Consider the following 24,006-nt stretch of genomic DNA (forward strand, 5'->3'; position numbering starts at 1 on the left):
GGGGGGTCTGAAGGCAACTAGGCAGCAGATTGTGTTGTCTTTCCTTTGCCTTGAAATAGCAAGTGGATGGTGTTTACTGATCTTGACATTTCAGAGGAAATTTTATTTCTTCTCCAAGCAAATTGTCAGATTCAGATTCACTAATTTGCGCTTTTTTCTTTTCTTTTGTGGTGACCCCACACAGGGTCAGCTATCAGAGCATGACTCTTCCAGTTTGATGACCTGGATTGACTCAATTAGCTGCCGAGGGCACCACTCGCCTGCACCTCGACGTGTCTAGCCAATGCCAGTTGCGTCTCCTAGTCTCAGATTCCCCTGGCTGTGTTTCTGTCCCTCCACTACTCAGTGAGGTCCCCCAGATGGTACATGCAGCCTAGTCAGAGCTTCTAAATAATTTAAGTTAAAAAGGATTCTCACTTTTTCTGATGAACGATTTGGTAAATTATTTGTGCTTTCTTGCTTATTTTACTTCTTTTTCCTCCGCCCTTGGAGTTGTTTACTTGCTAAAACTCAGAGCTGTCTATGTTTGGCTGTTTTCCAAAGGCATAGGGGGTTGGACTCACTGCTCAACAGTAGTTGGGTATTTTCCATCTACCCTGTTTCAAAAACAGTACTGAATACCCATCACATAAGGGCCTATGGTAAACACTACATGATATAAAAAAATATCACTAATAAATATTTCCCAACTTTCAGTAGTTTACATTCTAAGACAGTGGTTCTCAGCCTTCCTAATGCCTCGACCCTTTCATACAGTTCCTCATGTAGTGGTGACCCCCACAACCATATAATTATTTTCATTGCTACTTCATAACTGTAATTTTGCTACTGTTATGAATTGGGCGACCCCTGTGAAAGGGTCACTCGACCCCCAAAGGGGTTGCAACCCAGAGGTTGAGAACCGCTGTTCTAAGAGGAGATGTGAAACAGAAGGGTGACTGAACAAGACAGTCTTTCGTGAATGCGAAGAGGGGGTACAAACAAAATGCCATGGGGTTTCTAGAAGAGAAGGGAATTCCTTCTAAGTGGAATGCTTAATTACAGAAGATGTTGTGGATGTTTGAAATTGGCCTTAAAGAAGGGGACGTAATGCCACCAGTCAAACTTGATTTACACCACCTATGCTCTCCAGAAAAGAAGTCTTGGTGGCTCAGTGGGTTAAGTGGTGGACTGCGGTCCATAAGGTCAGCAGTTCAAACCCACCAACCAGTTGGCAGGAGACAGATGAGACAGTCTACTCTTGTAAAGATATACCACCTTAAAAATGCTATGGCAGTTCCACACTGACCGGTGGGGTCGTTATAACTCAGAATTGACTTGATGGCAATGGGTTGGGGCTGTGTTGATTAGGTTCCAGAAAGAACCTCTGCTTCTCATGTGCGAAACAGTGAAATAGAACGTTGTTCTACTTAAGCAGGTGAGGAAACAGGCGTGGGAAAGAAAGAAACCATGGAGCCAGGAGGAATGTGGGCACATAAAATAGTGCCCCTGGTACTAGGCACCAGGTCCAGTTAGGGAGATGACCATTTAAATTATCCAGGCTCGACCTCTCTTCTTGCTAACGATGGACACAGGGGAGTGTACTCTCAGCCTGAGCCACCCAGCAGAGGAGACTTGAGCTCTGGGGAAGCCGTGCCAGCTGCTCAGCATCTGCCCATTCTGTCTCCACAGGTCCTGGGATGGATCCGCAACGGGGAGTCCATGCTCAGCGCCAGCCTGGTCAACGCCAGCTCGTTGTCTGAGGCAGAGCAACTGCAGCGGGAACACGAGCAGTTCCAGCTGGCCATCGAGGTAACGGCCAACTCTGGCTGCCCTGCGCCCCCTTTCTGCTCTGTGCCTCCAGTGGGATGATCCCCTGAGGTGTGGATGCTCCCCCAGGGGCCAAAGCCCTTGCCCTGTTCAGTGAGCGGTGCCAGGCAGCCTCCCTTTTACCCAGGAGTTGGCAGGGAAGCAAACCATCCCAGGGGCCTCATTTTAGAAAGCAAGTGTGCGCAGCACAAATCATATGTGTGACTAGCCTACTCCAGGGGAGCTTGATGGAGCGCATGCTGCATAGGAACCGTTAACCTGGAAGGCTCCTGGCACATGGGATGAGTCTTCATGGATGATAAACGGGTCAGGCCCAACATGAGAAGTGTAAAACTAGAAGGTTAGAAACCACTCGGAATCGGAGAGCACTCAGAATTGAGGATGAACAAGCATGGACATCATTGGGCAGCGAAGGTTTTATTTTTAGGCATTTGACCTCTGTGTTGCGTTTACAAACTGTTGTCAGGCTCTGCCTCTAAACAAGGCCGCTAGACCAGCAGCCGCCTGCAGCAGCTAGCTTGTCTCGTGAGGAACTGGCTCTGTGATGGTGGTGCAGGTCGTCCGGAAGGAAACTTCACCACCAGAAATAGCTTGCCAACAGAGACTTTCCTCAAAGTCCGTTTTAACATCAAATTCCACCTGAGCGCCATCTAATAGGAGTATTTTCATACTTTCAATAATGTCTTTAATTAGCCTTTCCACGAGAACACTCTCCTTCCCAAAGAGATTTGGGTTGATTGCTTTGATGTGGTGGGGAAAAGATTTGGAAGTGGGACAGGGGCCCTCAGTGAAAAAGAAGTCCAGTACCAGTGGGGAAAGAGAAAGAGCGAGCAATCCAAGGGCACTCGTTACTTACGGGTCAGTAAGACCCTGCCCACTTCGCGGAGTGAAAGAAATGTCTCCACCACCATGATAGGCAAGCAGTACAATTTCAGCTGACTGCTTAGAACTACATGTTTTAATTTAGTGATTCAACTCAATTAATTAATCTTGAAGCCAGTATAGACTGAACTCAGTCGTGTAATGGTCCAGAAAGCCTCTTACATGCCATGTTCAGGTAAATGACATTTCTGTAGGGTACCTTGCTATATTTTTAGGAGCTACTTAATTGTGTTAGGAACACAGGCTTCCCCCACTATCCAAAAGTTGAGTGTACCTGTTGAAGCCTCTTATAAGTCCAAAGGGACATACAGCGAAGAAGCAATTACCATTAATTTGCATATGGAAAACGATCCCTCCCCCCCAAAATACCAGGTAGCACATACAACCTGAAGTAACACTAACATAACCACAAAGTTCATGGGAAAATTACTTTGCCTTCTGATTCCACGTTTCCACCCATTTTTGGAGTCCCACTGTAGTACAAAGCTGTGGCAACTTGGTAGAGGGGCGTGCTGCCTCTTGAGGGGCTGGCTGCAAAGCAAACACTGAGAAAAGCCTTGTTTTTTGTAAAGTAAAAAGCCTCTGCAGATTTGGTTCAGTTAGTGAAAAATAGGCAGTGCATATAGGACTTACACAGACGACGTGTAGGGCATATTTGATGCAGGACACACCCATGCAGTGGGGTCTAGTGAACTTTTAAAAAGTAGGCGATGCCTATACGACCCGGGATGCGAGATTTCAAAAGAACCACGCATGCCCTAGGCGCAAATCATTTAGAAGGGGAGACGCTCTGTTATCACCAGCTGTCTCTGTTGCAGTTGACTGACAAGGACAAATCTGATCGTGGGGTCTGATCCGTGTAGAACAGAGCTAGGTCAGAAGACCCATGGAGCAGCATTCACCCGGTAGTGAAGGTCCGCCGAGACAAGTCAACAGCAGTGTGGGCTGCGTGCAGTTGGGCAGTCACTCTAGAGACAGAAGCGCTGCTGGAGGGGGAGAGGGCAGCACTGAGCTACACCAAACCCCCAACCAAGCCCAACTGTAATGTAGCCAGTTCCAACTCATTGTGACCCTCCCCTTTCACCCGCTGACCTTGCAGTCAGCAACCCCGTGTGTAATCCTCTTGCACCAGCAGGGCCAAGTCTCGTCTTTATCTGCCTTGACAGTGAAAGTTTACCTAACCTGTCCAGATAACGACATGTCTATTCCCTTAGCCAAATGGTGGCCGGTAAAACCCAGGGTCATGCCACATGGGCGCTGCAGTATGCTGGTGGGAAATAGTGGGCAGATGCCTCTACTGCTGCCATTGTCCTGTGCTGTCGAGGCGATCCCCACGCACGGGGACCCTTTCAGAGCATAAATGCCCTGTAGGGATTCCTAGGCTGGGGTCTTTATGGGAAGGGGCCCTGGCAGTGCAGTGGGTAAGTGCTCGGCTGCTAACCGAAACGTGGGTGGTTTGAGCACACTAGACTCCATGGGAGAAAGCTCTGCCCTCCTGGCTCCATGCAGATTGTGCTCTTAGAAACCTGGTGCTTGTGCGACAGCTGGACTCTGCCGTGTAGGGTTACTGTGAGTTGGTATCACACCTGTCCATCATCACCATGACCGTGGGTTTAATCTTTATGGGGACAGAGCACCTAGTCTTTTCTCCTGTAGAGTGGCTTGTGGGTTCAAGCCACGGGGAGGGTCTGCAGCATGGCTAGAATAGGAGAGAGAGCAGGACCCAAATTTCGGCACCAGCGTTTCCTCTAAGTGGCGGCCGTGTGCTTCTTTCTAAATGTGTCCATGTAGACCATGTTCCATCTCCTGGGAAATAGGCCAGCGAGGCCTTAAGCAACTGACCCAGCAGCATAATCAAAACTAATGTCATTGAGTCAATTCCAGCTCTTCATGACCCTATATACAGGGTTTCCCAGGTTATAATTCTGTATGGGTGCAGACTGCCTCATCTTTCTGCCTCAGAGATGATGGTGGGTTTGAACTGCTGACCTTGTGATTAGCAGCCCAACACTACATAACTTAAAAAGAGTATAAGTAGTCTAGTTTAGCTTGGTCCATGTTGAGGGTGTTCCATGAGGCCTTTACAATGATTTCCTGATGGGGCACGTGCTGGGACTGACTGGCTTATAGAAATACCAGCTGTCCCTGTAGACTGACCCTAGGATGGACCATTCTTACCTGGACAATTTTAACGTGAAGGAAGGGATTATTAATAACTCAGGCAAAAAAATAGACACACACTGGGCCTGGCATGTGGGGAAACCAGAAGACTGCTCACCCTGCTGTGTGACCTCATCACATTGAAGGTTTTGCTCTCCCCAAGGAGTGCCAGCCTTTGCCTGAAAGAGCCTTGACTTAAGCAGCCCTCCCTGCCCAGCGCCATTCAGAATGGAGAGGAGTGCATTACGCCCAGAAGCAGCATGGTTTTATCAAGCAAAGCTAGTCTGTTATCTCTTTGTAGCTAAGATATTGTGGCTGGTAAGCCTCCGGGGACTGTGAACCTCATAGAAATAGATTCACGTTTAAAATCCATTTTTATTTGAAATTTTCTTACTCATTTTAAGCATGGGTATTTGTATCAGGAAAATTGTGAAAACAGTATAGTAAATTCAATTGATTTTCTGTGTACTCCTACTAAACATTAATATTTCTTATAATCCATGTCTTAAAGATATAGAGCTCAGTCTAATTGGATATGGGGAGTATAAGGAAGTAATAAAGAATGACGATTTAAGTTTAGCAAAGCAGATCATGATGTTTGGATAACACCTCCTTTTAGAAAGTAAAAGAGGAGGCCTTTCTAGGACCATCCGATAATGATGACCCGAGGAATGGGAAAGAGGACTCACCACTACGCAGGTGAGGTGAGCCTGCAAGTTGCGCCTCCACTCTCAGGGAAGAAGGCATAATAACGTGATAATAGTTAAGTGCTGCTTTCATAGCTTGAGATCTGCCAAATATTGACCATAATTACTACTATTTATTTGGTGAACCCTGTGCTCTGAATGGGATGCTGCAGATACCAGCCTAATTATCAGAGATAGATGATGCAGTGTGATAACAGTAGAAGGATCATAGCTCTGGGAATAGATCAAACCAGAGGCGTATTTCCGGGTTCAACACTTCCTATATACGTATTCATATTTCCGGGTTCAACACTTCCTCGGTCGTACATCTTAGGACAAGACACTCAACTAGCCTCAGGCCCATTTTTTTTTTTAATCTAGGAAATGGAAATATTGTTATCCACCTTTGAGTAATGTTACAAGAACTAGAAAATATGCATTAAGTACAGTACCTAGCACTGAGTAGAGCCTTGGGAAATCTCAGCTATTAGCATTATTTTTAACAGTCTCTACCCTGAAAGTTTCAGCCAAGCATTAGCTAAATAACCTAGGAGAATCATCTTTCATGACTTTCAGGTTGTTGGGAAAGAACTTAATTGAAGGAAGGGGGACTTGGAATCAATTTCAAAGGAAGACTGGAACAAAGATGGGGGGGGGGGGTGGCGGACCTAAGAGACACCTGTTAAAGACAGAGCAATGACTAGAACAGAAACAGAAAAGAACATGGACAGTATACATTCAAAGGGTTTTTGGCGAGGAAATGTATATGGTTATGTTGGAGACCATGTTGTAGACATTGTTTAATGACAGCCTCCCCTATTTGGACTTAATTTCATAGCAATGAGGAAAATCCGAAAGACTTTAGGATTGAGACCAGGGCATGAGGTAAAGCTCCTTGTGTCAGACTAGAGCTTTACTGCTAAAGGGAGTGGGTTGTGATTCATGCCCACGGAATTGATTCTGACTCAGGGTGACCCCACGTGGTTTTCAAGGCTGGGACCTTTCATAAGAAAGCCTCTGTTTTGAGGCGACACTGGGCGGATTTGATCGGTGTAACTGATGGCAGCACACTGGAAGGCTCTGGGGTCTGGGAGCAGGAGGCGACCAGAGGGGAGAGAAGCTCACTAACACCAAGTGCAGATTCAGGGGCAGGAAGGGAAGCCCGGAGGCTGCTGACTGGAACATTTCACAGTGTGTAGAGTGCAGTTTGGAATGAGAAGGAGAAGCAAATGCAATATGGGAAATGTTGAGCCAACTGTCCCTCGGGAATTGCCCCTGCATGCTGCCCAAGAAGAAGATCAGGAGTTAACTCTGGAACAAGTTACGGGGCTGCTAACTCATTCCCTCCCACTGTTGATTAAGCTACGCTTCCCTCAAAGTGGAAAGGCCAGATTAGTCTTACTCTCTGAAAAGGGTCCTAGAGACACAGACGATCTGTACGTGACTAGTAACCTGAAGATGGCCAGTCTGACTCCACTCACTGGCCCTCGGAGACGCCTGATGACCTGCTTCCCTCCTCTAGCCAAAAGGCCCTATGGCAAGACTCTTCTGCTACGTAGCTGAGGGACCATGAGTTGGAACTGATTCAGCAGCAGTGGGTTTGGTTGGATCTGGGGGGCATGGAAGTGAGCCCAGCAACAGAGGATGAGATGACATCAGCTGTCAAGTCACTTGGCCTCCAGCATCCCCATGTGGATCATTTCATTTTAGTAAATTTTCATCCCATTTAGTTAAATCCCCGCTGACCCCATCCTCCAGTCTGGCCTCATCACCACTTGCGTGTTTCATAAACACAGAGAACGAGAGCCCCGTTTAGCTTGAATCAGGAGGCATGGTCAAGGTAAACTTTGTACCAAAGCTTATATTATACCATAAAGCCAAATATAAATGACGTGGGAGTTATACTTTGAGCTGTAGCCGATGTACTGCTTTGTCCCGGGGTGGGGTTACTGGAGGGTAGCATGAGAGGATACTTTTAAAGTTTTCTTACCTTGAAAACTTTAATTTCTTCCACTGAAACCCTTTCCGACTGATGATGCTTGCTTGAAATGAATCGCACTGCGTTTGGTGGACGTTTTTGACACTCAGAGAGTTTTCTTCTTAATGAGCTGCAAATGTTTGATCTAGAAACGGGCTCTAGCAATAACTTGTCTGAAAACTCAGTCTGGTGAACAGTTTTAGGATTTGACTTGGAAGGGACCTTTATATAACGTATGAACCGACCAGAGAACAGATGCATAGACATAGACACTGTTTCTCCTCCACAGAAACCGGACCCTCCTTAAAACCCAGATGCAAGTAGTGGAGGAGAGAGGAGGGACAGGGGTTACAGAGCCGAGAGATTAGTGTGTTTTTTAAAAGATGATGCTTTGAATACAATGATGTATTGATCTTCATAACAAAAATGCTTGAATCCGTCATTTAAAGCTCTTTTTAACTTTTCTGCATCTTTCCACTCACGCCTCACTCCACCCCCTCCCATACCACGCCTGGGTCGTTTCCACGGACTGCTCGCTCCTCCCCTCGTGCCCAGTCCCTCTTTCATGCCACTTCCTTGCAGAAGACACACCAGAGCGCCCTGCAGGTGCAGCAGAAAGCCGAGGCCCTGCTCCAGGCTGGCCACTACGATGCGGAGGCCATCCGGGAATGTGCCGAGAAGGTGGCCCTGCACTGGCAGCAGCTCATGCTGAAGATGGAAGACCGGCTGAAGCTGGTCAATGCCTCGGTGGCCTTTTACAAAACCTCAGAGCAGGTGAGGGGAGAGTTGGGGGGGGGGGGGGCGCGTGGGGCCAAGGCTGACAATCTGCAGCAAGAAGCCAGGCCCCTCTCTCCTAAGCTCTGAGAGTAGGGGAACCGTTTGTGGACCACCACAGTCGGTTTCTTTGTCATCCTTTCCATCAAATGGGGGGACCCTTTGGATGTTTTGTTCTGTTGTGTTCTTAGAACATAAATGATTCAAACTCTTGCGATCTTTACTGAGGTATTGAAATAGAAATTGGGCCTTCCGGGATGCTAGATTTGAGGAGCAGTGTATCAGCCATTATGCTGATGATACTGTATAAAAAGCCACTCCCCAAACTCGGTAGTACAAAGCAGTGAGCATTTTTCTTTTCTATTTTTTTCACACAAGTACCTGTGGTTCAGCTGTCTAGACCAAGCCTGGCAGACAGGATCTAGATTTCTTCTAGGGCTTTCCTCCTCCTTGATCAGTAGTTATTGGAGGCAGGAGTGCAAGAGCCTAAAACCTACTGTGCTTGAAACCTGCATTCTCTTAACCTTCCATTGCCAAAGGAAGTCAGTGTCCAAAGCAGCATCAGGGAGGCAGGCAATACATGGCTCCTGAGAAGGCTGAAGGAGCTCTGGGGGGTAGTGGGCTGTACATTGGGCTGCTAACCGCAAGGTCAGCAGTTTAAACCTACCAGCCGCTCTGCAGGAGAAAGACAAGGCTTTCTATTCCGGTAGAGTTGCTGTCTCAGACATCCAGTGGGACAGTTCCAAGCTGCCCTAGAGGGTCTGAGTCAGAACTGACTCACGGGCAAAGTTTGGTTTTGAGTTTTCTGAAGGCCGGAAGAGGAGGGGGTGCATTTGCTTGAAACACACACCTCTTTGCCTCATGGGTCTCCATCTAATGAAGGAGACTCTGCTCTGGGTCTTTGGGGAACTCGGAGCCTCGCCATCGGAGGGATGGTGCTGTGGGGAGAGAACAGGCGTACCGCAAAGCCAGGAAGGTGCAGACTCATTGCCATGGTGTCTGCTCAGTAAGTTGCACCAGGCCTTGTGTAAGAGGATCTTCTAAATGATTGGGGTGCTATTTGGGAACTTGGGGTTTAAAGCTGCCGTCAATCATTTTATAGTGTGAAATGGTTTGCTCATGTGCATTGCTCCCTGGTAGAGAATGATCAGAGAAACCTGTTTCTCCAAAGTGATTAATTGGGACCATGGGAAAGCCTAGCCTCAGAGCAAATATAAAAGGCCCTGCAGCCAGGGTTACAGGCTCTGCACCCTCTCCCAGTGTGCTCTGGGGTTACTTGCTTGGATATGGCAACAGGGAAGAGCTCTCTCTCTCTCTCTCTCTCTCTCTCTCTCTCTCTCTCTCTCTCTCTCTCTCTCTCTCTCTGTTGTTTCAGAGAGATGGCATCACAGAAGTGGGCGCAGCAGCCCAAGATGCTAAAGGCTCTCTTAGCTGTTCTGTATATTCAGCACAATTCTGATCAAATCCCAGGAAACTAACTTTTATCAAGAAAATTAACTGATTGTAAGGTTTACATGGAAATGCAAACAACCCTAGAATAACCAAATAATCTTGAAAAAAAAGAACAACATTGTAGAAGTTATACTAACTGATTTTTAAAACATGCTGAAGCTACACTATCAAGACAAATCACGTTGGAGTAAGTGTAGACACATCGATTAGTAGAACAGGCTCGAATGCAGATTACAATTGCCATATGTCATCTACTGAGTTCTCACAAAGCAATTAATTCAATGGGAAAAGGAGTCTTTTCAACAAATAAATTTTCATATGGGGAAAAGGAAGCTTAGTCCCTCTCTAATAGCAAACAGATATGTTCCTTTGGGTCTAGATGCTTATGGGGACAGTGCATTGATTAAGGGTGAGAAACTTTGACCCCGAACTGACTTTGTTCAAGGTTATTATTACCTTTTCTAGATTTGGGTTCCTTGTTAAATTCAAGAATTCCTACTTAATAATCTTTTGAGTTCTTCTACCCGCTACGTGTATTGGCTTTAATCATAGTGCTGTGATAGAGCAGGTCTCCAGTCCTCTTTTGTCTTACAATGTTCTCTATCTATTGCCCTGTCTTATCGCAAGACCTGAGCCTTTCTGCAAATTTCCGTGCCTTGAATAAAGGGAGGTGCGTGCAGGCCTAGAGATGGGCCTGGTGAAATCAGCTAGAGTGTGGGGACAGCCCTCTCTGGCATGAGAAGCATGTCTGGACTGAGTGTGCCTGGGACATGGTGCAGACCACATTGAAGGCTGGCTCATCACTCAGTAAGCATCCTTCCCAAGCCAGGCCCTTCATCGAATGGGATGACACTCCCAGACCACGATGGCCAAGGGTAGAGTTGAAGCCATTCTCCCCTGCTTTCAGAGCCAAGCAAGGTATCAAAATCCACTTGAAGACACCTAAGTGAGGATGGGTTTATATTTTAGGGATCAGTGTCCTTGGTCCTGGGTTGCCCTGAGTCGCAAACTGTGGTACCCAGCGTAACTTGTCCTTCCGCAAATTGTCTTTGCCAAGCTTAAGTGGTTTTGTGAGGTCATGGATCAGGTTGCTTAGCAGCACCTCTCAGCAGTTGAGAACGGGAAAACTTCCCAGCTGTCTTTTCTCACTACCACCAAGTCAATCCTGACTCATAGTGAACCTGCAGGACAGAGTAGAACTGCGCCTGTGGGTTTCTGAGACTCACTCTTTGCAGGAGAGGAAAGCACCATTTTCCTCCAGAGGAGCATCTGCTGGTTCCTAACTGCTTCCTTTGGGTTAGCCTCATGTGGAACCACTGTGCCACCATGGGTCCTAACTGTCTTTTAGGTTAACCCAAATTTGTTAGCCCTCTGAAAGAAATGTGTATTTTGTGATAGAAGGCCTGTAACTGGCATGGCCTTGTGACATTTTTGCTGGGGTATTTTTTTTCCCCCAGTAGTGGGGAAAATGATGTCATTGATGGCCCACAAGTCACCCCCCAGAGGCAATGCTCTTCCTTCCCTTTGCCTGAGGATACCCACTGCAAGGCAAGCACAGAGGATTAGACAAGGCCCGGATCTTCTCCCCTTCAGTTTCTGTTCTACCCAATCCGCAGGATTACGGGGAGGTTATAACAGTGGCACCCAAAAATATCAGTTTCCCCTCCCCCCCTCTCTACCTCCTTCCAGGCTGATTGACTGACTGCATCTTTTCCTCCCTGGTTCGTTAGGTGTGTAGTGTCTTGGAAAGCTTGGAGCAAGAGTACCGGAGGGATGAGGACTGGTGCGGCGGACGAGATAAACTGGGCCCGGCAGCAGAGATCGACCACGTCATTCCTCTCATCAGCAAACATTTGGAACAAAAGGAGGCCTTTCTGAAGGTCAAAGCACATTGCCACCCACAGTCTTGAACTCTCCTGTCTTGTGGGTTCATTCACCTTCTCTCTCTTGCCCCTTGACTCCTGCCTCCTTGTCTCCCATTGATATGTTCTCTATGGGACCACCTATTTGTGCGTGGTTTGTGTTCAGTGTTTCATTGAACATGTAATTACCATCAGAGCAAAGTAATGCTCTTTAGAGAAATTCAGAAAATACACAGCCTTGAGAAAAACTAGCCATAGTGTCAGTTTCGGGGGGCCTCAGTCTCCCCCATGCGTACAAGGAGCGTTTCACCGGCCCATTCTGCACTCGCAGCTAATGTGAGTCTTAAGGGATGTATGATAATGGCTCTTCTTCCACCACGTCTATCAGGACCTCCCAGCAGTAGGATGTCTGTTAGTGCTGTGGAGGTGAGAGTAGATTTCATGGGCAAATAGGATTGGAAAATGTTGATCATTTTCATCTAGATTTTGAGTCATATGCTCAGATTATTTGTTTTTCAAATTTACTTGCTGGAGTCTAAATTAAACGCCTGTTGAAGTGAGATTGTGTTCCCTGGGCTCAGCTGAGTGGCCATCAGAGAGGCATTGTCGGGGCACAGGGACACCTGCCTGACAGGGAATGTTGAGAAAGCCTAATTCACATATAAGTCGCCAAGGATGACTGCCTTATTTGTATCCCAGGTGGAAAAGGTGAGCCATAAGAAGTAGTGCTTCATTTGATAACTCGAAGGCTCTAAGGGGGAGCCATCCAAATTGACCAGAAATGACCTCCAGAGCTCCTCTCCCCCTAACTAGAAAAAAAACAAACCCCACTGACATCTAGTTATTCCTGACTCATAGAGACCCTATATAGGATATCCAAGACTGTCAATCTCCATGGAGCAGACAGCCTCATCTTTCTCCTATGGAGTGGCTGATGGGTGTGAACCATGGACCTTGAGGTTAGCAATCCAGTTTCTAACCCACAGTACCGGCAGGGCTCCTTTCTTCTCACCCAGAGCTGCAGAACGCTCACCACCACAAGCGAGCACCCTGTGAGCACCCTCCAAAGGTGGGAAAAGGGCAAACTATCTGGCATCTCCAAATCCCTGCAGACAGAACTTGGACGGGTGGTCTCACGCCCTTGTCTGTTTTAGGCCTGCACCCTGGCGCGGCGGAACGCGGAGGTCTTTCTCAAGTACATCCACAGGAACAACGTCAGCATGCCCAGTGTCGCCAGCCATACCCGAGGGCCTGAGCAGCAAGTCAAAGGTCAGTGGGAGACCGGCCAGGTCACTGGTCACTACCGCAGCATAGAACAGAAGCCCCACCCTTCCCACCTTCCCCAAATTTCCTTTTTCTTCTCTGTAGAGAAGAGCAAGTGATGTGGGGTGGAGGAGGCAGCGGTGAGTCACGGTCAATCTGTTGCTGTGCATCAAAATGTAGAATGGAAGGGAGGAGCCTAAGCTGTCCCCAGAGCTTCTGGCATCTAGGGCTGTAATGGTGTGGGATAGAATTTTCTAAGATAATGGAACTGTTCTGTGTGGACATTGCAATACCTGTAGACATAGGTAGTTACTGAGGAGCTAGATTTTCATTTGTATTTTAATGGTAATTAAGGACCATATGTACTTGAGTATAAGCTATCAGCTGCGGCACCTAATTTTACCACAAAAACTGCATTAAAAATGTGCTGAAACACTCAGCTTCTACAGGACTATACACAGTACATTTAAATGTTAGAAAGAAAGTCCTGGCAGACCTGCTCTTCAAAATCAGCCAGCGCGTCACAGCAGCCCAGCCTCCGTCCACGCTCAGGGGGGTGCCGGACTGGGTGGGGTCTAGTTCTGTTCGGCCAGGTGTCTGTGAATTGGAGCCCAACTCAGTGGCAGTTGACAATCATCTCCATGCGAGCAATCGGAAGTGGCCAATGACTGCCGCGTTGAACAGCACAGGGCGAAGGCATCTGGTGGCCAAATCATCCGACCCAGTTCTAAGCCTGGCTCTGCCACTTACTGCTGCCCTCCTGAGAAAGTCGCCATGCCCAGTGCTGGCTCTGCCGTCTGCACGCGTCCGGTGGAGAGGCTTTGAAGGCCTCCGTTACGGGAGGACTGGCTGGGGGGCTGGAGCCGGGGGTGTTTGGTTGCATTTGTTCAGAGCCGTCCCGTGACCAGCGCTGCCCCTCTGCCCTGCAGCCATCTTGAGTGAGCTCTTGCAGAGGGAGAACCGAGTCCTGCACTTCTGGACCTTGAAGAAGCGGCGGTTAGACCAGTGTCAACAATACGTGGTGTTTGAACGCAGTGCCAAGCAGGTACGTCCAGAGCTTTCCTTGGCTTTGCCTTGCTTCTGGGAGTGAACAGAGGCCCCAGTGACCAAGGCGTGGGGCAGTCCAGACGGGAGCCCAGCAGCAGGCAGAGCGGACATGGGATGTGTGGGTGGAGAGAAGAACGAGGGCAAAGGTTGTCATCCTGCACGCGGCTTTTACCAAACCCTCTGTTCAGAGTGGGAGCCCAGAGGTTGTGAGAAGATGTCGGAGGCCATTGTCCTGAACTTGTGGGTGGGACGGTGGCTGGCCTCGAAAGTCCCTAGTCTGATGGAGGAGACGCGCTCTGCTGCCGGATGTCCCAAATCTAGCGACTCCTTTATAGATTGTTTCAGAGTCGCTTCCCAGTCACATTGTGTCAACAGTCCCTAGATCCACCATGCTGTCCCAAGCCACAAGCCTTTGTGGTAGCGTGGTTTGTCTCCGTACTGCCCTCTGACCTTGGGGACTGAGTGTCTCATGTTCTTCCCCCACAGGCCCTGGACTGGATCCAAGAAACAGGTGAATATTACCTCTCAACACATACCTCCACCGGAGAGACCGCTGAGGAGACTCAGGAACTGCTGAAAGAATATGGGGAATTCAGGGTGCCTGCCAAGGTAGGAGATGTTCAGAGCCCCTTCCCCAACCCAGCCAGCCCCGCCCCCCACCCCCACACTCTGTCCAACTTGACATCAGAGAAAGGAGAGCAGTCATGCAGGAAGCTAAGGCAAGGGGAAAGAACGTTAAGCATTCGCCTTTGAGGCCTTAATTATCCAAAGAATGCAGCTGCTGGATAGAACAACTCTGTGCAGGAACTCCACTCCTCGATACTGCACGACCGAATACGCACCTTCCTGCTCAAGGCGCTGAAATCTTCTGCAGTCTGGACCACCCACTAACTCAAAGGGCTGTGTCCATGCCCAGGTGCATGTGTGTGCTGATTTGGGCACCTACCAATGCATTCCTGAAATCGGAGCGGCAGAGGGTGCCCACCCACTAGAAAGTTCAGTAACTGTGTGTGTGTTGGGGTGGGGATGGATTCACAAAGCAGATGACGCTCTGTTCTCCTAAGCTGACTGATTCTATTGCCCTCAGGCCTGCTAGTGAGCTAAGTAAGCAAATTGTACATGTGTGGGCACACACATGCACACACACTCACACTCTGGTTGACCCTGAGTGGGAGAATGCACTAGTGGGTGGAAAATCTGATTTGCCTCCAGTTTAACAGTCAGACTTTGATCATCTGGATGAGCCTTGACTCTGAATGGCACTCTGAGCTGCCCAGCTCCTTCTGTGGCTCACCTGGGCTCCCTGCCACGGGGTGGCCTTTCTTGACCTCACCTCCACCCGTGGCAGATATTACCCCCGCCGTGCCAGAGGCTTTTGTGTGGGTGAGGAGACAACAGGTGAATGCTCACACTACCTAGAGACCCCCCTGCCACTCGAGGGACTGACGGTGCCAGAATTAAGCCTTCGCTTCTTTCTTGAGCTGGTAGTTCCAACGTGGTTCTCGACTTTGGGACTCCCGTGCTATGAGCTCTAGATAGGGAAGGCCCATCGCCTGCGTCCTTGTGAACATTTGGACCGTTTTCATCTGTTGTCAATAGCTGTGAGTTCAGTACCAGCTGCAACCAGCAGTGCCAAGAAGGTGGTAAGTGCACAGGCTCCTTTCAGAACCCAGTGAGAGGGACTTTTGACTGACCCGCGGCTGGTTGATCCGTCCTCTCGCCTAGTGTCTAGAACGAACAGGCTGAGAATGTCAGAGCCTCCGAGAATGGGCCGCAGCAGACACTTTGGACTTCGTAGGATCTCAATGTGCCCTCACCCAAAGCTGAAATGTGGGAAATAATTTGATGTTATGCATCCATCTTTATAGCTTTCTCCTCTCACCCATTTGCATCGTTAGCGCCCTGGGATGTAGTAGCTTCCTAATTCAGTTCCATGCTTCTGGCCTGCTCTTCCTTCCCGTCTGTTCCGTTCTTCCTCCCGGTTCATCAGAAAAGACTGCCTGAATCATAAGGCCACTCAGCCCAAGAGCAGCAGAGACTCTCCCCTGGAGTCAGGCCAACACTCAGCTTCTCCATGTGCACCCCTGCCTCCCGAGCAGTACCTTCACTTGTTCTTGGGTGTCAAGTTCACGCTGCAGCAGAACGGGTGTACTTGCTTACTCCCTGAGAGACAAATCACGGGCTTTGCGTCTCTGTGCCTTTGTGGACCGTTCCTCTGGCTAGAATCCTCTACGCTTCCTGCCGGTTCTTGGCTCTTTCTTCCTCAGTGCCGCCTCCTCCTCTGTCATGCTGCCTAAAAGCAAGGAAATGACCTGTCCCATCCCTGCCCCATGGCCCTGGGGTCTGCATGACATGTTCGGCAGCTGGCAGGGACGCTCCCGTGCTCCAGTCACCCGTGTGCTGTGCCGTCTCCTGTACAAGCCAGTCAGTCCTGAAGGACAGGAAGCATTCTTCATTCATCCTCTTGGCCCCGGACTCTAGCCGCTGTGCTGTGAGCATAAGGGGAATAGAGGAGCTGGGACATTTCAACACCTACTCCCAAATCTATATTTAAAATGCTGCTTGTACTTTAGCTCCATAAGTTCTTGCTCTCAATTTAACTACCGTATTGACTCGTGTTTAAGCCAAGTTTTTCAGCACATTTTAAATGCAGTTTTTGTGGTAAAATTAGGTGCCTTGGCTGGTATTCAGGTCAGCGTATACTCGAGTATGTATGGTATATCTGTCAGCAGATTATCACTCTCCCATCACTCAGATTCCAAATCTCTGGATTATTTGTCATTAAAAAAAAAAATCTATAGGCTAACAGAACTAGGTGAAGAGCTGCTAGGGCCTAACAGCACCCCCCTGTCCCCACTGCCCCACTTCTCAGGCTCAGATCTCATCCAACCAGGCCCCTCTGGTCTTAACCTTTATAGCCAATAAGACGGACTTGAATTGGAAACAAAATTGTCCTCGTTGGATCATGAGAGAATAAATGGCATGGCTCGAGACTGAATACTAAACCCTGAGTTACAAAACAAGTGAAATAGAAGAAATGCTGAATATGAAAAGCTGCTGTCTCTAGAAATCCACTTATGTGTAAGACTCACAGTAAGATAGAGGCCGTTTACGTGAGGCTGAGAGGGAAAGCAACGTCTCCTTGTGCCTCGCTGCACACACGTGTGGGAGAGCACAAACGAGGTCTTGTGAGTGTGAGTTTCAGAATTCTCAAGGGGGTACTCGATGAAAGGAAATCTTCATCATTTTGGCATCTGGAGAAACTTCTAAAAGCAACCTGTCTTTGTTTTTATGATATTTTTCATCAGTTTTTTGTTTTTTGTTTTTCATAAATCGGGGGGTTAGTACGTAAGACTGTGCTGCAGCTATCACCACTGGCTAACTCCAGGACATTTCGTCACCCTGAAGAAACCCCAGCTCGCCCTTTTCTCAGCCCTGACTGTCCCTAATCTGCCTTCTCTCTATGACTTGGCTCGTTCGGGGCACTTCCTGTCAATGGAATCCCACAAGACGTGGCCCGTCATCCCTGGCTTCTTCTGTGTTTCGTCATGTTTCCCAGGTTCATAGCAGGCCTCCAAACCTATGACTGAAGAGTCTTCCATCAATAGATAGACTGGATTTTTGTTTCCCTCTCATCAGTTGATGAATATTTGTTTCTAATCCGGGGCGATCATGAACAATATTGTGGACATTCGTATCCAGTAAGTCTTGGTGTGAATAAATGTTTCTGATTCTCTTTGGCAGACGCCTAGTAGGAGGGTGGCCATCTGGCCCCCCTGTTTAACTTTCGGAGGGGCCATCTAGTTATCTTCCACAGTGAGGCCGCCAGTTTACAATGCTAGCAGCAACCATCCGAGGGCTCCAATTCCCCCACGTCCTCTCCAACACTTAAATGTCTGTTTCTTTGAATACGGCCATCCTACCACCACCTCCAGTCGCCACCAGTCGGCTCCTACCCATGGTGGCCCCTGTAGGTCAGAATAAAGATGGTTTCTCACTGTGATTTTGATGGGCTCTTCCCTAGTGATGAATGATCATGAGAAAACATGGTGAGCTCCCAGTGGCCCTTGCTAGTTCATGGGCCAGATTTATCATCGATATGTCCCCAATCTAAATCCTCAGCTCTTATTGGTCTAGCTCCAAGAAGCAAACCCCGAAACACAAGACCGACTCATTCATCCGCTCATCTATCCAACATCTATGACAGGCCTGCTGTTTTCTCGAACTTGAGGTATACAAATGAACAAGGTCTAACGCTCTCAGGAGCTCGCAGCTCACTGAAGAGCCTCTAGGAATAACTTGATAGGCTGCATGCGCAAAGGAAGGCTCGGTCTGTCTGTGGAGCACTCGGAGGTTAGCACCCATTTGTCTGGGGCAGGAGAGGAGAGAGGGCCACTGGATTTAAGAGTTGGGGGTGCGTGGGAGCCCCTCACCCCGGGAAGTTTGGCATGACGAGTCTAGGGCCGTGGAGGCAAGGAGTGGAGACGGGGTTGCCGTCACAGAGGTAGGTGCAGCCACATGGAGAAGAGTTGTCTGTATCAGGGTTCGGCAAACTTTTGAGACACAAGAGCCAATCCTGTCCCTCACAACAATTTAAAAATTACTCAGCAGGCATCAACACATTTTTACAAACAAATAGAATCATCATGATCTGAATCATAGCCTTTAAAATGTCTCAGCTTTACTTCAGAGCCACACGTAGGGACCGAAAGGGCTGTCCAGGGCTGGAGAGCCGCAGTTGGCCGACCCTGGGGTAGACAGTCTGATCTGCTGCGTGCTTCCCTAGGCGCCACATGCACCCAGGATGCTCTTGGTTGTGAAGCATCTTCCCGGCTGACTGCATCCCAGGTTTGAAACTGTGGGATACGATGTCCTCTGGTATGATGGCTGCCCTACAAGGCCGCTGCTGCCACCATCTGACTGTTAGATGCCATCTCGCAGGGGACAGCATCATGCTAAAGACCTCAACAACAACAAAATAACTCACTGCCACTGAGTCGGTGTCCTGGTGACCCCATGAAGCAGGCTAGAACTGCCCCTGTGGCAAGTTGCCCAGCCTTTTACATTAGGGGAAAAAAAGATTTTAAAAATGATAACTACAAAAAATTATGCTATTTTACGTAAGTAAGAGGTCTTTAAAGAAAGATATGTATAAATAAAGCGTCGTCCATGGAAAACAAAGCACACAGAATCCTTCGGGTAGCTATGCAAGTCGCCTGACCAGTTGCCAATACTGTTATTTTCGCCTTCTTCCTTCATGAAGCCAGTTCCTGACTGAGAAGCTGTTCCTCCTGCCCTCCCACCAGGCTCCTTCCCTTGATATCGAAGCCCCCCAGCTCTGGTCCTCAGGTGCAGGAGGCTCAGTCTCCTCACTGTGGGGCCTGCAGAGCCCTCTGCTGTCTCTCCAGCAGGAAGCCAAGCCGCGTCTCCGGCAGAAACCCTCCTGGGAGGAGCTGCAGATGAGCCTGGGCAGGGAAGGGAGGGAGGGAGAGCAAGAGCCTTCTCCTCGGTCTTGTCTCCTTTCTGCCCGTGACTGTCCCCCTCCGCTGTCCAGACTGGACGCACGGCAAAAGCCTGGAATGTGCTCTCCCCAGCTCAGAAGAAGTCTTCTCAGAGTATTGAAATGTTCTTTCCTTAAAATCTCGTAGACGTCCCCGATAGAGTCACAACGTCAAAATCCAGAGGTGAACAATAGCGGGCAAAAGCCTGGAATGTGCTCTCCCCAGCTCAGAAGAAGTCTTCTCAGAATAGTATTGAAATGTTCTTTCCTTAAAATCTCGTAGACGTCCCCGATAGAGTCACAACGTCAAAATCCAGAGGCGAACAACAGCTTACGTGTTTCAGTGCCCTTTCCATGCCCATGTCGCACCCAAGGCAGTTCCGCCTCCTCTCCAAGCCCTTCCTGCCCGTGCCAGCCCGCCTGCATCCTCTGTCTGAACATTCCTGCCGGGTGCACTGTATACACGCTTCCATGCTAGCATGCATGCAATTACAGCCCGCCTTCAGTGATTTAATCAGTCGCTGTGAATCCTGGTCCCCTCTGGAGATTATGTATGGGGGGACGCCGGGGAATAATATTTCTTCTTCTTCTTTTGTTTACCCCCCAGGCACATCCCCATAGGCCTTGCACACAGTGCTGTGGGCAGAGTCCGTTTTGAACAGATTCTTGCTAGTAATGCCATTAACCCAATACCTGCCAGAGCTACCCCTGACTTAGCCATCATTAACCCTTTATGTGTAGTCTCTCATGGAAACTACACAAGGTCATGGTGGCAAAACTGACAGCTCATTACTCTTAAATCTCATTAGGTTTCTTTAGATCCCGCTGTAGTCCACTGACATGATGTTCAGCAAGCCTTCCCTCTGGCTGGTGCAGTGCAGGGAAAGAAGGAAGAGCTAAGGCTCCAAGCAAGCCCACTTTGCCCTCTGCCCCTGCTGCCCGTGGGAGCCTGGACCAGGCCTGAATCTCCCTAAGCCTCAGTTTGGTCGTGTGGGATTGAAAGAGACCGTCACCACCTACCTTCTTCCTGCCTCAAAGGGATGTTTTGTCATTCACATGATCTTCAAATGTGACATGAACATGCTCTGGGAACTGATAAAGTACCGCATTAATTCAAGGGGTTCTCATTTGCACCACATCAATCACCACAAAATAGTAATAGTCATAGTGGCAGAGATCCGTCACCATGTGTTCCAGTTAGTTGGCATGACCACCTCCCTTCATGCACACCACATCCCTATGGCTCAGAAACTAGTATTCACAGATGAAGGAGCCAAAGCACAGAGTCGAAGTACATTGCTCAAGATCTCCCAGCTAGCCCGAGACAGAGCCAGGACACAGACCCTGGCCATGTAGCTGCGAGAGAGCTCTCTGGCGGCTGTGAAAGGGGGCTGGGAGGAAGGGACATGAGAGTCCATGTAATCTAATGACCCGAGATTGTCTTTTGGGGCAGCAAACCAAGGAGAAGGTGAAGCTTCTGATCCAGCTGGCGGATAGCTTTGTGGAAAAGGGCCATATTCATGCCACGGAGATCAGGAAATGGGTGACCACGGTGGACAAGCACTATAGGGACTTCTCCTTGCGGATGGGCAAGTACCGGTACTCTCTGGAGAAAGCCCTCGGAGTCAACACAGAGGTACGTGTGGAGGCCTGCCCAGCACTGCCCTCGTCACCGCACGAGAAGGCACTTGGTTGGCCTGGGCCCTGCCGGCGGTTACCGGGCCATCTTAGGAGCCGTTTCCCTCTCAGGCATTTGCCTCGCCTGGCTCTTCTAGTGGAGGCATCGGGCCAGCTGAGCCAATCCCCTCCCGTCCCTTGTAACGAGTGCTCTGCTCTCCAGAAAAACAAACTCACTGCCATCGAGTCGGCTCCGACTCCTAGCGACCCGGAGAATGAGGTAGGGCCGCCCCTGTGGGGCTCAGAGGCTGTGGCTCTTTACAGGCGTAGGAAGCCTCCTCTTTCTCACATGATATCTACGTACATTACAAAACAGGCATCTAGGAGTGGGACCTCTTACGGCAAAGAGTTCTGCTCTGTGCAGTGTGGGCTGTCGCCTTTGAAGACTAAATCCTTTGTCTGGGGATCATCGGTACATCTTCTAGCCAACGGGGTTAATCAGCCAATGATTAGAATCCCTTGTATATAATAATAGTGCCCTTTCTAGAATAGGGGGTGTAATTTGTGCAAAGACTTTTTGACGTTTCAACTGAAAAGGGAGTATTATTTGCTAAAACACATGGGAAGATTGACTTTTAATCTCTTCTTTATAATAGGGGCCAGTGACCTATGAAGCAAAAGCTAAATACAGTCTGGCAATTTAATCCTAGGATTTCTCATTCTTAAATCTTTAAAGAGGCTCATGCTCCGCAGCAGGGTAGCCTGGAGAGTAACATGATCCACCCACGGAGAGCCGAGGCCATTCAGGGCCCCTCAGCTTGGCTCTGTGCACAACGTCTCTTCCCGGAAGCTGCTGTCATCTAAGCAGACAAGTGATGGCAGAACTAAGCAAGGCGAAGCCATTGGAAAAGTTCATCATGGTTTCGTCATTTAGCTTTCTATGCCCAAGGGAGTTGCTTATTTTAATCAGAATGTTTTTGCCTTATTGGTTTTCCCTAGACAAAGGAAAGTTTTCCCTTTGTGTATTTCTTCTGTTGCACATCTAATTCAGCGGTGACAGATCAATGAACTGATTTGTGAGGCTGTGTGTTTGGTTTGAATCAGAACCAAAGGCCTTGGGGAAGTAAACACATCATTATCAAATGTGCTCCTTGTTTGTTTTTTCCTGCTGTGGGTATTAGCGCCACACATTTGACCCTATGGGTCTGGCCTAGCTGAAAAGAAAGACGTATGTGGGAAGCAGAGTGAGTGTGCATATCAATACTGGAGTCCTCTCCCATCTTCTCCGCCCTCCCAGCCATCATGTATTTGCACCATCCCCAAGGTGACCCGTCTGTCTGATCTCTTCGTGTATAGGACAACAAGGACCTGGAGCTGGACATCATCCCAGCAAGCCTTTCCGATCGTGAGGTCAAACTGCGGGATGCCAACCACGAGATCAACGAGGAGAAGCGGAAGTCAGCCCGGAAAAAAGAGTAGGTGTTTGGCGGCAGGCTCCTTGTGACTCTGCTTAGTTCTCGCTGCCGTCTGTCCCTCGGACAGGCTCGGAACCGCCTGCCGGAACCGCCTGCCAGCCTAGGTTTGGGGTGGACAGGCATGAATTCCTGTCGAGTGGACGGATCCACTGTGAAGACATGTACATGTCTCCCAGTCTCTCTCGACGTGCCACTCTTGTCATAAAGAAAATCTTCCTCTTTAATCATTAAAGTTCGTGTCACACTCTCAAAACAACACAGATCAAACCAAATGTCTCGGCCTCCCCCAAATTGAGTTCCCTTTCCCGTCAATGATTGCCACCAGCCTTGTCGGTTCCCAGCCTAGAGTCTTGAAGTGAGCTCAAACTCTCCCTTTGACATCTCGTGGCCCATCCGTCACCAGTTGGGGTCCAATGTTAACTTCAGTTTCTCTCATCTCAGCCCGCATCCCCAGATGTCTGGATTCTTTCAAAACCTTCCCTGACTCCCTTTCTAAACCATCCCTGACTCCCTTGTTCCCAATCCATGCCTAGTTTCCCAGTGAGACCGACTTTGCTTTCTGAAGTGACATTTCAGTATTGCTAATCCTGTTTCTACCACCACCAGCACCAACGCCTACATGGTTGTTGGGGGGTAATCTCACAGAGTAGTTAGTGGGTTTGAACTGCTGGCCTTTCGGTTAGCAGCCCAATGCTAACCCCACAGCAGCAACAGGGCTCTGCCACTGATCCCAGGTACTTATTATTATTATGCGGAGGAGAAGTAGACTTGGAAAGACTAAGCAACTTGTCCTAAACCACACGACAATGGAAAGTAATGGAGCCGGCATTCAAACCTAGGACTTGCCTGCCTCTTCACCATTATGAATAGTGTGACCTATTTCTATCACTCCTCTCCAGATTTGAAATGGCTTCCCACTTGCTCCAAGTCTGTATCATCTGGCCTTGCCTCACCCAATCTTAGATCACAGTAATTTTCCATCCCAGTGACGCACTTTGATGCACAAGGCTACCGGCAGGTCTGAAGAAGACATTGTGGGCATTCTCCATTCGGTGGTTGGAACCGGACCTGCCTTTTCTGTGTGCTCCCTGCCCTCTCTCCCTGCCCTCCTCTCCCAGTTCCTTTCTGGATCATTGCTTACTTTCTGTACTCTGCACCCCTGTCTAGTTTCATTCTCTCTCTTTCTGAATCCCAGAGATTCTGTAAAATCCAACTCATATCATACACACTGTCATTGGCCCTCCTTTCTGAACTCCATCTTTTCTATATGGTTTCATATTTTATATATTCAATTGATTCCTGAGCATCTCTTCTTGAGGGCAGGTGGTGTTTTGTGTCTCGTCTGAGCCAAGGGAATAAAAGAGTGCTCAAGATGCCCAAATTGATCCAGAAACACTGTAGCAAAATAATTAAATATGGAGACAAGGCCTGGAGGAGGGCAAGCAGTTCTCTAAAACCATGCTCCAAATCAGGAATCTATCTGGGACCAGACTGCCAGTGT

The 24,006-nt window shown here is 48.7% G+C and overlaps 1 protein-coding gene across 13 annotated transcripts in view; it reads left to right on the forward strand.

Annotated features, from left to right (window-relative positions):
- KALRN (kalirin RhoGEF kinase) overlaps positions 1-24,006 on the forward strand; it is a 653,766-nt gene that overhangs the window by 402,085 nt on the left and 227,675 nt on the right. For 10 of the 13 annotated variants that reach the window (XM_030884807.2, XM_045287542.1, XM_030884806.2 and 7 more), the window contains 8 exons: positions 1,672-1,791; positions 8,071-8,289; positions 11,472-11,621; positions 12,758-12,872; positions 13,796-13,911; positions 14,400-14,522; positions 20,867-21,049; positions 22,387-22,505. In XM_030884807.2, coding sequence (XP_030740667.1) covers positions 1,672-1,791; positions 8,071-8,289; positions 11,472-11,621; positions 12,758-12,872; positions 13,796-13,911; positions 14,400-14,522; positions 20,867-21,049; positions 22,387-22,505 — 1,145 coding nt within the window. The remainder of the gene's footprint in view (positions 1-1,671; positions 1,792-8,070; positions 8,290-11,471; positions 11,622-12,757; positions 12,873-13,795; positions 13,912-14,399; positions 14,523-20,866; positions 21,050-22,386; positions 22,506-24,006) is intronic. The other 3 variants (XM_030884808.2, XM_045287543.1, XM_045287536.1) reach the window with 1 other exon arrangement.

This window comes from Echinops telfairi, unplaced genomic scaffold (assembly GCF_000313985.2).
Source record: "Echinops telfairi isolate 266 unplaced genomic scaffold, ASM31398v2 ScPeMD7_17;HRSCAF=63, whole genome shotgun sequence".
NCBI classification, from domain to species: domain Eukaryota; kingdom Metazoa; phylum Chordata; class Mammalia; order Afrosoricida; family Tenrecidae; genus Echinops; species Echinops telfairi.